Source organism: Ursus maritimus, unplaced genomic scaffold (assembly GCF_017311325.1).
Source record: "Ursus maritimus isolate PB19 unplaced genomic scaffold, ASM1731132v1 scaffold_1, whole genome shotgun sequence".
Lineage (NCBI taxonomy): Eukaryota > Metazoa > Chordata > Mammalia > Carnivora > Ursidae > Ursus > Ursus maritimus.
In genome coordinates, this window is record NW_024423343.1 from 61,091,233 (window position 1) to 61,106,486 (window position 15,254).

A 15,254-nucleotide genomic window follows, 5' to 3' on the forward strand; every position below is an offset into this window, starting at 1 on the left:
GTGTGTGTGTGTGTGTGTGTGTGTGTGTGTGTGTGTGTGTATCCTTGGGCATGACATTCAGATCTTTGGTTTTCTCATCTGTACAATGATTCATCATAATAGCACCTGCTATAAGGTTGTTGAGAAGATTATACCAGATAATGCATGGTAGCACACAGTCACGTGAAAAGTGTTCAATACATGGTATTTCTTTCTACGATTACTCATTCACTTTCTGCACTAACTTATTTTGAGTTCATAATGTACACTTTGCAAGCTTCCTTGCCAGTTTACAGAAGGAGCACGGGGTCTTACTTCACTTCCTGCTGAAATGGAAGGGCAGTTGCTACTTTGACCATTGAGAGATGAAGTGTGGAGGGAGATCTTATGCAAGCCTGCAACAGGACATTCTGGCAGCCTTCAACTTGGCTCTGAAGACAGAAGACACTCAGGAAATACTCATCAGCTAACTTAGAGCCAACCACAATGCTAACCACTAGGAAACAGGCTGGTACTTACACATCCAGGCAGCCTCAGACATAGCCTCTTGTCAGCACACTGCTTCTGGGAGCTGAGGGGACATCCCAAGTGGAGCCCCCCCGGTTTGTTCTTAGTTTGGGGTTAAATGGAGACATTTGTACCAAAGAGCCATAAGTCTGGTGCCCCAAATGTTGTTTCCGTTGTCATCCCCAGGCTACTTTGTCACCTAAAGAAGGACCTGGACCTCCCAATTATGTCACCCCCATTTCTTTTTTTTTATTCCACAGTACCCTTGGCACAGTGTTCGGGTCGAGTGTGATGGCTCAAGTTCAAAACCCAACCACAATATTTCCTGCAGTTACCACTGCGTTACATTACACAGTGCTAAAAAAGGTCAAGCGGGAAATGCTGTGTCATTATCTAGGAGAAGAGCAATGATTTCAGCTAATTCATGGTAGCACAAAGGATATCAGACCTAAATTCACCAAAGATTTTGTATAAAAACCCGCTGTCACATCAAGCTGATTGGGGTGGTTATTTCTGATGGTAGTTTTCATAGTTCAAAACTCCACATGGAAGACCAAGGGAATCTACTTCTCTCATAAAGAGTAAGACTTCTCAATGCTGTGGCTTAGATGTTCTAAAAATGTATACGCAGAGAGCAAGACGGACCCTTAGCAGCATCTGTTGCGGGTGGCTGCCTCTAGGAGAGGCTGTCCAAAGTGGGAGCAGTTGTCCTGACGGCTGCCCCCAGCTCTAGATGCTGCGTGACATGAGTCTCCTACCCGAGCTCTACTCTTCTTCAAAACCACTGTGCAAGTTGTCGTGTGAGGATTAAATGAGGTACTCATGCATGCCAAATAGCTAACAGCATGGCTGGCATGTAGTAGTCGCTCAATATTTGGTAATATCACTACCATCTTCTCATTTCTGCAACTCTTCAGGGGTGATGATGGTGGAGTTCTTAGATCTCGATAGGTCACTCTCTGGCATCATTCTTCCTTCTCTTATCTTTCTCATGAAAGAGGAAACCCATGTCTTATCTGAGCCTTGCTCTATTGGGAAAATGACAGATAATCTTTTTGCAGTTTCCCAATCTTTCAGGGCTTCTGTTCCCTTTTATTTATTTATTTATTTATTTATTTATTTATTTATTTTTAATATATTTTTTTAAAGATTTTATTTATTTATTCGACAGAGATAGAGACAGCCAGCGAGAGAGGGAACACAAGCAGGGGCAGTGGGAGAGGAAGAAGCAGGCTCATAGCAGAGGAGCCCGATGTGGGGCTCGATCCCATAACGCCGGGATCACGCCCTGAGCCGAAGGCAGACGCTTAACCGCTATGCCACCCAGGTGCCCCTATTTATTTATTTTTTTAATTAGGAGATGAGTCAGAGATCAGAAGGGCCTTGCAACTCTGCTACTCCAATTCTAACACATGTCGAGTGACTGGGGGCCTTGTCAAGCCTGTCCACCATCTTTGTCACAGTACCTCAGGCAGGCAGAGTGGGTATTCAGAAAATGGTGACCAAAGGATGTTTTGTGTGACTGTTTCTTCCCCCCACAGGTCTTGGTTCTTCTCCCTTTCATCATTCTGAGTGCTCTGCTGTGAATCCAATCCCTTCTTATCACACTTAACTTATAAAACTGGGAAGAACAAAAACCAGAATATTGCTCTTGTCCTTGTCTTTGGCCAATCCATTCAAATCACAGGTCAGGATGGGGCTGTCTGCCCTGAACCTCAGCTAATTTGAGAAGGTGCCAACATAATAAACAATAACAACAGCTAACATTTATTGAACACTGCGCTAAGCTTTGACACGCACTCACTAATTTACTTCTTGTAACTATCTGAGATACGTACTCTAGTCATACCCAGTCTATAGATGAGGAAACTAGGGGTTAGAGAAATTAAGTACCCGCCAATGGTAAAGCCAGTGCTAACGGCAGAGCTGGGTTTTGACTCCAGTAGATTGACCCAAGAGTCTCTGTTCTTAACCACTTGTGAAGCAATTCTGGGCAGATTTATCACAGTTTTTTAAAGGTATTCGTCTGGGAAGGGTGCTAAGAAGCAAGAAGGCAGACTAGATGAGCTCGTAAGGGTTGCTTTATTCCATGATTTTGCCCAAACAATGTCATGTTAATGCCATCATATGGTTCTGTAAAAAGCAGCACAAATTTTGGCTGAAACAACAGAAATTTATTGTCTCCCACTTCAGGAGGCTAGAATTCTGAAATCAAGATGTCGGCAGGGTTGATTCCTCTCCATGGCTGTGGGGGAAGGCTCTGGTCCAGGCTTCTCTCCCTGGCTTGTAGATGGCTATCTTCTCCCCGTGTCTCTTCACATTGCCTTCCATCAGGGTGTGCTTGTCTCTGTGTTCAAATTTTCCTTTTTATAAGTAAACTGGTCATATTGGATTAGGGCCTAACCTAATGACCTCACTTTAGCTTGATCACCTCTGTGAAGACCCTATCTCCAGATAAGGTTACATTCTGAGGTACTCGGGCTCCAGCATATCTATTTTTGTAGGGGGACAAAATTTAACCCATGACAGCTCCCCTCTGTCATTTCAAAGTAATGATTAGCATTGTGACTCCATTTCCCCACAGCAGGGAAGTGGTTTACTTAACAGAGAACAGTCCAGGAAGGTTAGCTTTTGGGATCAAACAGGGCAACTTTGTTAATGCCCCATTTGCTACTTTTAGCTAATGGTCAAGTGAGTATATCTCTGGTTACTCACCCACAAAAATAGGAAGGACAGTTTAAGAAATAAAGAAATAAAGGAAAAGAAGGTTTCAGTCAGTGGCTAACTTTTAGAAGCCCTCGACTGTTGATGATGATAACAGATTCTCAGTGAATCAAAGACCATTCAGGAATCAGATATCTCCAAAAAGAAGATGCAATGTTTTTTTTTTTTTAATTACATATTTACTTTTTTTTTTTAAAGATTTTATTTATTTATTTGACAGAGAGACAGCCAGCGAGAGAGGGAACACAAGCAGGGGGAGTGGGAGAGGAAGAAGCAGGCTCATAGCAGAGGAGCCCGATGTGGGGCTCGATGTGGGGCTCGATGTGGGGCTCGATCCCGGAACGCCGGGATCACTCCCTGAGCTGAAGGCAGACGCTTAACTGCTGTGCCACCCAGGCGCCCCGATGCAATGCTTTCTAATTGGTTTCCTAACAGAGCTAGTTAACTTCTCATGGAGGAGCAACCTACCCTTAGATTCACTTAGTAATGCATTGGAAATTCCACTTGTAACCACCAGTGCTGACAGACAGCATTATTCTCCTAGGGAGTGCTTATCATCGATGCAATGATCTCCTCTCTTATTTTATCCAGGGTAAGGATCATTGCTGCACCAAATTAGAGAGGAAACAAGCGTGTAGGAAATATAAATTTTAAGATATATTTAATGAAAAAACAATAGCACCATGAATCCAACTTTATACAGGGCCAAAAAAGTAAAATGATGGACTCAGAGCTGTCTATTGCCTCAGGCTGGGCCAGATTTAAAAAGGGAAGTGTAAGCATTTGTTCTAAATATTGCTACTCTTTTGTTCTTTGAAATTCGACCATATTATTGAGAAAAGTAGAAAAAAATCTGTGGAGTCTAACACTATCATTTGTGTAAGAATTAGTGCAAGGAGGCTATCTAGGTATCGGTATTTATCTACATGGTCCAGGAGAGATACCCAAGAAGCTCCTAGCTAGGGACTGGAGATCTGGTGGGAGGAAAACGAGGTTCTCACTGTATAGTCTTTGCAGAACTTTATTTACTTAAGCCATATCCATTTTTAAAAATCAGTCCGTGTTTCGGATAACTGCACACACACAACTGAACTAGGCAAGGACATACAGGTCCCAAGCCCCTTCCAGCCTGCGCTTCCCTGTGCGGCTCTGGGCTGTCTCTGGGCACCATTGGGAGCATAGCCTCAATTCATCTGGAAGTCTATACATGTGGCTTTGAGCACCTGCCTCTTCATCCTTGTAGGCTAAGGTGAGCTTTCAAGGCTTGAAGACATGAAGTTTCAGACCTTATGTGAAGTGGGGTGAGAAGCATTTGGCTTGTTGCTCTGTCAGGTTTTAAGGACTGGAAGTTCTTAACTGTCCTTGCGCTTGTATGTGTCATATCTGAGGAAAACCTCTTTTGCCCCAATCATAGAATGTTAAGTTTGTGAGAGTCTCGACATGTTAAGCAAGTCAGCCACCCCGGCCCCACAGGAATCCCTTCTCCAGCATCTCCATCCCAACGGCTGTCCTTCCTGTGATTGTCTACCCGCCATGCTTGTTCTTCAGGCAAGCTCTCCTTGGCAAAAAACTCCTCCTTTATGTGGTGTTGAACTTGAACTCTACATAACTTCCACCCATGACCCTGGCCCTACCCTTCTATGCCTCCTGGAATGAGTTTAATTTCTGCTTCACAGGGAGGATCCTTCAAGTGACTGCCCTATCTCCTGTTTCACTGACTCTTCTTTCAAGTAACTCCAGAGTCTTCAGCTCTCCTTCTGCTAAGCTGGTCTTCAGATAACCTTGATCTCCTGGCCACCCTCTTTGGAATGTCTGTGAGTGTAAGACACTGAGGTTTCCCAACAGTGAGGGCAACATTTCCCAGTGCTCTGAGCAGTTGAGACTATACAGAGCTGTCACAACCTTCCTCTATGTGTTGTAAATTTAAAATTTAAACCAAGACCAAGCATCATTTACTTCTTTTTCCCCTTTGGGGGTGGCGGGCGGAGGTGAGAAGTTACATCGCACCATTACATCACACTGTTGACCCGCTTTGAGCTGACTATTGCATAAAACGCCTCAGTACTTGCACAGCACGGCTCTGAATGCCGTGCTTGCTTTGTTTGGAACCACGGCAGAGCCTGCATCTTTCCCTATGTCATTTCTTCTTCTTTAGCCCATGGTTAGAACTTAGATTTTAAACCCAGATTCTATCTTCTTAGGTATTCCCTTAGTGGATTAACAAACCTGCCTCTGCGTCTTCATCTAAATCAATGATAAAAAGTGCTCTTCTGGGGGCCAGAACTCAGATCAGATCCAATTCTACTTTGAAAGTGAAAGAGTGCCCAGTGTGGGAGCCCAAGAGGGAGTCCTTCCAAGACCTGAGTACTTGGAGAGTTTCCTAACCAGATACTTATGTTTATCTCATTCAGAATGAGCACTGGGATTTGTGAAGAATGGAGGTAATTATTTGTATTTTGCTCATGAAGAAAAGCCCTGTTTCTAGAAAGGTGTTAGCAGCTAGGGGTGGATAGGGTGCTTTAAAATGAAAAGAGCCTACAGACCCTTGCCAATCATTTCTCTTAAGGGTTCAAGAACAGAGAGAAGGAGCCTAAGGATCACTGGCTAGGAGGTTTGTTTTATGATTTCAGCACTCAGAATTTTAGAGTTTTTAATTTAGGATGGCTTCAGAGTTCCAGGAAGAACTTTAAGTAAGCATTTTAAGTTTTAAAATCTACTATTTTTTCTTTCCTTCCTTTATTTTTTTTTCTTGGGAATTCATATTTTAGGGACTTAGGGAGAATTTAGGAATCATAGATTATTAGAGTTGAGTGAATCTTGGCCATTAGGCTCCTCATTTATGAAATGGGACAGTAAAAGTACGTGTTGTGTGAAAGTTGTGAAGACTACATGAGAAAATGCACGGTCAGTACTCTGAGTGGATGCTGGCTCATTTTAAAGGTTCAGTGAATATGAACTGAACTGTTATTATCATGATGGTTGCAGAACCAGCAGCCCTTTCTCCCCTCTCTTCTCTCCACTGACAGATTTTGGCTCAAAAATAATAAAATTCTATTAACTAGAGCTAATCCATGAGGTAATTAGGAGCTGGTGACCTTATCATTCTTCAGCAATATTGGAGCAGAAACTTGTCATACTGGGAATGATGTTAGTGGAAACATCTCTTGAGACATACTAGGCTGCATGTCCTCTTCCAGTCAAGTCAGAATGACTGGCTACCTACAGTATTATCTTGGATCACAGCGTGTTAGCACTAAGAGGCACTGACCCTAGTCAGCTAAGATCCCCTCCTTTCTCTCATTAGTATTTCCAGGGCTAGCACTAGCCACGGTGACTAGAGCAGTCCACCCATTACCTCTTACCATTTGGCACTTCCAGCATCACTTCTCTGTGTTGGCAAAAATACAGCCATAGGGAAACAGTATTTGTGGGATCCTGGTCTTCTGTCCTTTTTTCCTTTTTCTGATCCTAAAAGCTAAAAGATTCAAAGAGTTGGTCTTGGTTCCAGACAGATGATCTAAGGCCTTTAATGAGATTAGCAAAAGCTGATTACATATAAATTCTTGAAACAACTAACAATAATATTAACAATAAATAAAATCAATAACAATAAAAAAAAGAAGAAAGAAAATCTAGACAGTTAGAAAACTTCAAGGACCTGAAAAATGGTGTATAAGTGCTTCTGTTATTTTATCGTGAGAAAAATTTAAAATTAGAATAGAGGAAAACAAAAAAGTGTATATTTATATAAGCTCAAAATTAGGCATCATTCTTATGTATAATATTATTGCCTAGGCAAGATGCATGTTAGATTAATTTAGTAAAGTTTTTTTTTTTTTTTTTTTTTTTTTTTACAGACCCAGTATTGAAGTTTAGAAAAGTACTCTGTAAGACTCTGCTTCTAAGTAGTGGAGCTCAGTGGTTCTGAGTGTGCGCTCTGGCATCAGACAGTCTGGGTTTGAACTTTGACCCATACTTATAAGCAGTATGAGCTTGGGCAAATTGCCCACCTCTCTGTGACTTCATTTCTCCATCTCTAAAAAACATATCTAATACCCAAGATATACGAAAACTTCTTCACCTCAATAACAAAAAACAAATAACCTGATGAAAAAATGGGCAAAGACCTTGAATAGACATTCTTCAAAGAAGATATCCAAATAGCCAACAGGTCAATGAAAAGATGCCCAACATCACTAATCAAATATTGTAAATCAAAATCACAGTTGAGGTATCAACTTACACTTGTTAGGATGGCAATTATCAAGAAAGCAAAACATAAGTATTGGTGAGGATGTGGAGAAATTGAAACCCTTGTGCACTGTTGGTAGGAATACAAAATGGAGGAGCTGCTGTGGAAAACAGCACGAAGGGTCCTCGAAAAACAAAAGAAGAAATATCATATGATCCAACAATCTCACTTCTGAGTTTTTATCCAAAAGAATTAAAATCAGGATCTCAAAGAGGTATTTGCACTCCCATATTCATCGCAGCATTATTCACAATAGCCCCGATGTGGCAACAATCTAAAAGTCTAGAACAGAAAAACCAACAGAGGAAAGGTGGTATATACCTACAGTGGAATATGATTTAGCCTTACAAAGCTAATCCTTCCCTATGTGACAACACGGATGAACCTGGGGGATGTGATGCTAAGTCAAGCACGCCAGTCACAGAGGGACAAACACTGCATGATTCTACGTACATGAGGGATATAAAATAATCAAACCCATAGAAGCAGAGAATAGAATGGTGGTTTCCAGGGACGGGGGGCAGGGGAAATAGGGAGTTGCTGTTCAGCCAGTACAAAATTTCATTTATGCAAAATGATGACATTCTCGTGATCTTCTGTACAACATTGTGACTACACTTTGCAATACTGTATTGTACACTTAAGAGAGTGGATCCCATATTGAGTGTTCTCACCACATTAAAAACAAATAAATGAAGCAACAGTAACAGCAACAAAACATACGTGAGATATGGTTAGGGTTAGATGAAATCATTTGTTCAGTATCCAAGTGCATTAAGAACCAGATGCGTACTAAGTATTATAACAATTGATAATATTTTCTTATTATACCTGTGGGAAGCTAGATTGCTTGGATTACTGATCTATAACCCAGGCACCACCATTCATTGGGTGGCATCGTACTCAAGTTCCAGCTGCCGTATCTAAAAGGAAAAAACAGACCCAGTAATTGGCACCTACCACCCCCGCCCCAGCACAGGACTGAATGGTTTTTTGCCCAGGGCTTAGGCTATGTATCTATAGTGGAACCTTTCCCATGTCCAATTTCTCAAAAGGGACTGAAATGGACTGAAATGGAACTGTTCAGGGCAGTTGCTGGCTGTAGAATGTGGCAGAATGCTGTATTGTCTTGCCTGACCTAGTTCGGCCAGAGTGCTATTTATTTCTAGGGACTAATCAGGCAAGAGCTGTGGTCTGGTTCTTTCTCAAGCAGGTGCTCTGTGCCAAAAGAGCTTGGATATTCAGCTAAACTCGAATCTGCACTAGAGCTCTGGCTATTTTAGTGCCTCATATATATAGTAGGATGGAAATTATTCATATTTTCTTTTTGAAAATGAGTCACAGAGTTGAGGAAGAATGTCAGTATTATGAGTATCAATAGAATTGTCTTATTTTTCTAACAGGCAAAAATTCATGAAACTGTTGACCAGCATTGTCCTTATAAGCTGTGGCTTAGATTAGATTGTTACAAATAATTTCTATATATTACACGGCTTTCCATTTTGAGATTATTTAGCTATTTCCTCCATACTGATAGGACTCTGTTCTTTCACATTCCTGAGAACTATTGGGATTAATATAGAATAAAGCTAAAATTGGCCATTTTTCTTAGACGCTCCTGGCTATTTTCTTTATTAAATATTGGCTGGATTGCCCAAGGAAGTTATGGGTTTCTGAAAAGATTTATTATATTATATTATTATATTATATTATATTATATTATAATTTTGTTTTATTTTTTAGAGGAGGGGAGGGGCAGAGAGAGAATCTTAAGCAGGCTCCATGCCCAGCACAGAGCCTGACCTCATAACCCTGAGATCATGACCTGAGCCAAAATCAAGAGTCAAACACTTAACCAATTGAGCCACCCAAGACCCCAGGAGAGATTTTAAATTGAAGTGGTTCTCGTTAGCCTGGATGGCTTGGCCATATCATCCTATAGGGAGAGAAGTAGATGAAATGATTCCTGATGCTCCCTGGTCTGTGACCACTGAACCCAGAAAGACTCAACATGAAAGGAGGTTCCTTCACAGTGTCTCAGGACCAACAGATCATGAGAAGTCACCATGGCAACTAGTTTCCAAAGGGAGGCTTACAGAAGAACCAGAGGTAGGGGGCCCTTGTGGAAGTAGTCAAAGGCTTAAGGAAGTTACAGGATTTTAATGGACTGATTCTTTAATAGCACAACCGATGGGATTGGCAAGCCCTATCTTAAGTGATAGATTGCTCCCTAGTCAGAAAGGCTTATATAGGCTCATTTCTAAATTCATTCAATAAATACTTTTGAATAGTGGTCTGTGTGCCAGCACTGTGCTAGGCAAGGGAATATGAAGATAAGCAAAGCATCATGGTTCCTGATTTCATAAAACTTTAAGTCTGGTTGGGGAGACCCATATTAACTAACTACACAAATATGTAATGACAGACTGTGATAAGTGCCCTCTACAAGACAGAAACCTAGTTGGGGTACAAAGACTGTGGTCAGAATTTGGAACTGTATAGGCTTCCCTGAGGAAGGGGCTGAGATCTACAGGATGACGAAACTAGATAAGCAGGTAAAATGGAAACTTTCTAGGCAAGAGCATGGGCATGGGGTCTGAGGGGGTTAGCTGAGGAGAATAGCCTAAAATGAGGCTAATGAGGAGTGCTGGGGCAACGTCATTTATGTGATGCCTTTTAGTCCTTAGCCGAAATGCAGTGAGAACACATTGAAGGGCTTCAGAAAATGGGGGTGGGGAGAAGAATGGAATAATCAGATTTGAATTTGGAACAAGTCTGACTGCAGCGGGGAGAAATCATTGGAAGTATACAAGGGTAAATATGCTATCGTTGAGATAAGAGATGAAAGCTTGAACAGATGCTTGCCCTGGAGATGAATAGTAGCAGACTTGAGATATCTCCTTAGGAGATCAACTTGATAGTAGTTGGTGCTTGCCTGGGAAAGGCTAGGTGGGGTGAGAGAGATAGAAACTCCAGATTTGAATACCTTGTGGATATCTAGATAGAGGTACAGAGGACATGGTGGGGTTTTTTAGATCAGATCAGAGAAAAATCTGGGAGGTTCTCCTGGTGCCTCCAAACTAAGTGAGGAAAGATTCCCCTATACGAGATGTGGTAGAAAGACAACATCTCAATTTATCTTGGCCATAGATTCCTGGAAAAGCTCCTCTAAGGCCTCCTGAGTAGTAGCCTCAGCTTTTGGATTCTATTAAGCTCTATGAAGGAAGGGACCTTCTGGCCAGGACTTAGCAGAATGCCCAGTATATGTCCTCCCAAATAGTATAGATAATAATATGGTATTTTCCCAAGAGCACAGAGAATATCAGAAGTGACGGCGAGATGGAGAGAAGCCTAGGCAGTCATACTTCAGACTCCTGGTGCAGTGACCTTCTGATGTCCCACCCTTCCTTTCTCCCTCCCTTTCTCCCAGGTCTTGTGCTTTTGTTGAGACTATACCTTTATATTCCAAATATTCCACTTTCGCATTTAGTTTTAAAAGCTTTAAAGTTTGCTTGGGCGAATATATTTGGTTTTATTTTGAGATGGTACCATATTCGGTAGCATTCATTTTAGTAGAACACTTTTGGATTGAATGAAACGGGTTTGCCAATGGTAGTTATTTGGAGAAATGAGCCAAGAACTCAGGTCTAGGTAAAACAAAGGACATAACACCATTAGGTAGACCCAGCAACACAACCGGAATGGTTGGAAGTTCAGCAAAGCAGGTTCCTGCAGATTTTAAAGATCTTGGCAGCCATGGAGGCTGGGAAGATCAGGGAGCAGCAGGCTAGACATTTTTAAAACAGTGAAACGAAGCCAGGATCTGGGAATTCAAGGTGAGAAGGAAGAGCCCCAGCAAACAACGTTGATGAACTTCAGCTCCAAGGACAAGCTGTGCAAGGGTTCCCTAACACACAGGTGGTTAATTGCAATGAGAAGAAATCAGAGACCTAAGGTGAACTGTCACTGGGGCTAGGACCAAGATGGAGATGACTTGATGGGTAGATAGTGACAATAGTTTAGATAACTTTGCCTGAGAATTCTTATTCTTGCTGTGATTTTCTTCATTTTCATGAAAAAAGGATGAGTGTATTTTTCCCTTAAAATAATGACATATATGTCCAGGTGAGCTGACACCATTGGAAATCTGGTTTTTCAAAGTCATGAATATGTTGTAAATGTGAAAGAAGGAGATTACCTCATAAACAGATGTTTCCAGAAAGGTAAATTAAAATGAATAGAATTACTGATATCTTCAAATGGGTATGGTTTCATGCAGCAGATAATTAAATATTTTCTTCACAATAAATGTGTGTGCACACATGCATGCTTGTGTGTGTGTGTGTGTGTGTGTGTACATGATGTAATTTTCCTGGCTCTTTCACCCTATATTATTTAGCAACAAATATTGAATTTTGACACTTGAGGCTTTTTCACGTGAATCTTCTACCAACCTACGTGAGTGATACTGGGTGTTGGCATCTGGGGAGGCATATGTGCAGAGAACTTGTTTTTGGAAGAGGTGTGGGTCCAGGGTCAGTCCAATTTAGGACCACAAATATGAACAAGGAGCAGACCTGCTGTCACTGAAACCGTAGGTCAAAGAGTCTTAATTTAGCTCTCTATCTTCACGGGGCTTCAGAGACACCTCAAAGACGGGCTTTCCAACCATCTTGGATGTAAGTTGTTTCAGATATTCTGGGTCTTGTTGTATTTACAATCACCATAATAAACATCAATACCCTACATTTTTCTTCTTCGGAATGACTGGTTACTCTGTTGTCCAGCTTTCCACAGGCAGCTATGTAGGCATCAGTGTTCATGGTGGCCTTGAACAGGCTGTTCACCCTCTGCAGCTCCCTCTAAAACAGGCAGGCTTGTCTTGGGATCTCCCTCCCTCTACTTCCATACTTGTTTCTTCTTTTCAGTCCTCTTGTCTTTCTGCTCTTTCCCTACCCTCCTACTTGCAGTCCTACCTAGTGTTTCTCTGCTCCCCTTAGTTTATACCCGTCACGTGACACTTCCTCACCCTTCCTTCTCCTGAGACTCCACAGCTTACAAAACTGAGTTCCAGTCTTTCACAGTCTTCTTCTCAGCAAAATAACACATCCAATCCACTCATGAAAGTATTCTACTTATCTCTGAACATTTTGATACGGGACAAATAATTAACATTCTGGAGTTCAAGGGGTGGGGGCTGGGAGCATGAGGCTGGCAGTGGTAGAGATCATTTTGGGTGGGAAAGGCCTTCAATTTCCCTTATATCATACTAAGCAGGCAAACCCTAAATATTGGGCAGGTGCCATCCCGGCCCTTCTATGGGGTAGGTCATTGCTGCCCTTTTCAAAGAAGGCTTAAAAAGGGACCCTGGGATATTGCCAGTGTGGGTGGGACCCCCTCATTTATCAAAAGAAGCGTGATCTAATTGAGTCGGGATTGGATTAGGTAAGGAATGAGACCAAAAGGAGACGTGTCCTTGAAAGCAGTCAATCTCATAGCCTGGGGGCAGACATTTGCTGTTGGCTGAGTCACACCGCCTTGGGATTAGCCAGCTCTACTTTCTGTTTCAACAATAAAAAGTCTTGCAAAACTGCTGGCATGTGAGACAGAGGTATCCAGAAGGTCTTGGCGTCTCTTCCAGCAGCATAATGGGTCTTAGGGAAGACACTCGTGAGCGCGTGGTCCATGCACTCCACCACCAGGGAGAGGTCCACGTTCACAAACGAAGTCGTGCCTTTCAGCTTGTCTAGACCTGTAGAAAGAGACAGAAGTACATTTACTCTTTGGAAGAAGGGGAAAGGGACTGTGTGAGGCCAGGGTGTAAAGGGGAGGATGTGTGGGCATAAATTTATTTTTAATTCGCTGTTATAAATTGAGACCCCCTGTGGTGGGTTTCTATCTATTCCTCAGAAAAGGATGCAGCAGTGCTTTCGTTAGACCCCTGGCTCTCAAACTTGAGTGGGCAGTAGAATCTCCTCAAGGGCTTGTTGAAACCCAATTGCTGGGTCCCACCACCAGCTTCTGACTCCGGAGGTGAGAAGTGAGATGCAATCATTGCATTTCTATCGTCTCCAGGGGACACCGTTGGTGCTGGTCCAGGCACTGAGAAGCACTACTTTAAGGTCATGAGGGAAAGATACTATAAAGTCTATGAGGCCCCTGAGCCAAGGAGTTAAAGGTTTGACTCCAAATTTAAGGGAATACCGTATGTGTAGGAAATGGGGACGTGCTGTGTGCATGTACGTGGGTGTGCATGTGAATACAGTGTGCCTCTATGATTGGGTGAATAAAGAGGGAATCATCCCCAAAGTCTTGACTCAGAAAGCTGCACATATCCCGGTGATCAGGCAGATGAAATGCTTGAGTAATGAGCTATGATAGCTTTAAAGAAGCAGGTATTTTATCAGAAGATTGGTAATGGCTCAGAGCATTCCTTCCGTGCTCTTAAAGCATAGCTGAGTTGTGTCTTCTCAAGAGAAAATCTATGATTTTAAATCTCCCTTTCAGCTTCAGGCCCCCGTAGCGACATGTTGTTCAAAGAACCTAACTGAGATGACCTAATAAGTCTTACCGGCTATTTTAAACTTTTACAACGACAGGTTGGGAAATGAAGGGGTGAGCTTAAATTCACGGTCTGCTTTGGAACTGTGAGTCTGGCAGATGTCCAAGTCCTGGTTTGGAAAACAAATAAAAACAACGGTGCAAAATTGGGCTCAAAGCCTTTTGGTACTTCTGAGAGGGGACAACTGAGCCAGGGGCCAAGTCAAAAATAATTTTGAGGTGGAAGTTGATGACATATTCACAGGCATTTAGAAAGTCTCAGCGTCAATATCAAACAGAGAAATCTCTTGTAAATGACGGATTTTCTTTCTTTTTTTTCTTAAGATTTTATTTATTTATTTGAGAGATAGAGACAGAGATAGCAAGAGAGAGTATGAGCAGGGAGGAGAGGGAGAAGCAGGCTCCCCACTAAGCTGGGAGTCCAAAGCGGGGCTCAATCCCAGGACCCTGGGATCATGACTTGAGCCAAAGGCAGATGCTTAACCGATTGAGCCACCCGGACCTACTTAGAATCTTCAGAGTTGGTAATGAGTGAGAAACAGAGTATTTAACTGCAGTGGTTCTCAGCATGATAGCACTGGGAGGTTTGTCAAACCAGACGTTCTTGTTGATACGTGTGTGTATGTGTATGTGTGTGTGTGTGTGTGTGTGTGTACCCACGTGCACGCACAGGTGGCTGGGGGAGTCCGTCATTCTATAAACCTCCCCAGGTGGATGTGACTTGGCTCTTGGCTCCGCCTCGAAAACTCCCAGCGTTGAACCTTGCCACAGTTGGCTGTCTCACCAAACCCACCGGTGAAGAGGCAGGATCAGAGTTTCGAGGTTAGAGTGACACAAAGTTAGGTGGGGCCTGTTTGGCTTAAAGCAGGAGCTCAGTAAGTGTTTGGGGAATGCCGACTAAGCTTGAAGCAGGACCAGGAAGCTTGAGCTGGAGGTGGAGCCCGGGTACAGGAAGTTCCACCAGCTCCTTGATGCCCGTTCCCATTACAGTGCAGGGCCCAAGAATAAATGGCAAAGTCGGGCTGTCTGGGTTCCAGCCTAGCTCTTCCACTTACTAGCTGGGCTGCACTGGGCAAGTTGCTTCTCTATGCCTCTGTTTCTAGACAATTCAGGTAATATCTACTTCATAGGGTTTATTTGGGCATTTTAAATGAGACAGTCCACATAAAGCACTTAGAATGGTGACAAGTACCAAATGTTCACTATATGTTAGTCATCATACTCTAATCTA

The 15,254-nt window shown here is 42.6% G+C and overlaps 1 protein-coding gene across 14 annotated transcripts in view; it reads right to left on the reverse strand.

The window, feature by feature from the left end:
• Positions 1 to 2,549: 2,549 nt before the first annotated feature.
• The window catches only part of DHRS9 (dehydrogenase/reductase 9), a 32,691-nt gene continuing 19,986 nt past the window's right edge, over positions 2,550 to 15,254 (reverse strand). For 9 of the 14 annotated variants that reach the window (XM_040644183.1, XM_040644145.1, XM_040644190.1 and 6 more), the window contains 4 exons: positions 11,917 to 13,214; positions 8,294 to 8,385; positions 6,573 to 6,685; positions 2,550 to 2,833 (listed from right to left, as the gene is read on the reverse strand). In XM_040644183.1, the coding sequence (XP_040500117.1) occupies positions 12,991 to 13,214 (224 nt within the window). In that variant the 3' untranslated portion in view covers positions 2,550 to 2,833; positions 6,573 to 6,685; positions 8,294 to 8,385; positions 11,917 to 12,990. Of the gene's footprint in view, positions 2,834 to 6,572; positions 6,686 to 8,293; positions 8,386 to 9,607; positions 13,215 to 15,254 lie in introns of those variants that run through there. The other 5 variants (XM_008687083.2, XM_008687084.2, XM_008687079.2 and 2 more) reach the window with 5 other exon arrangements.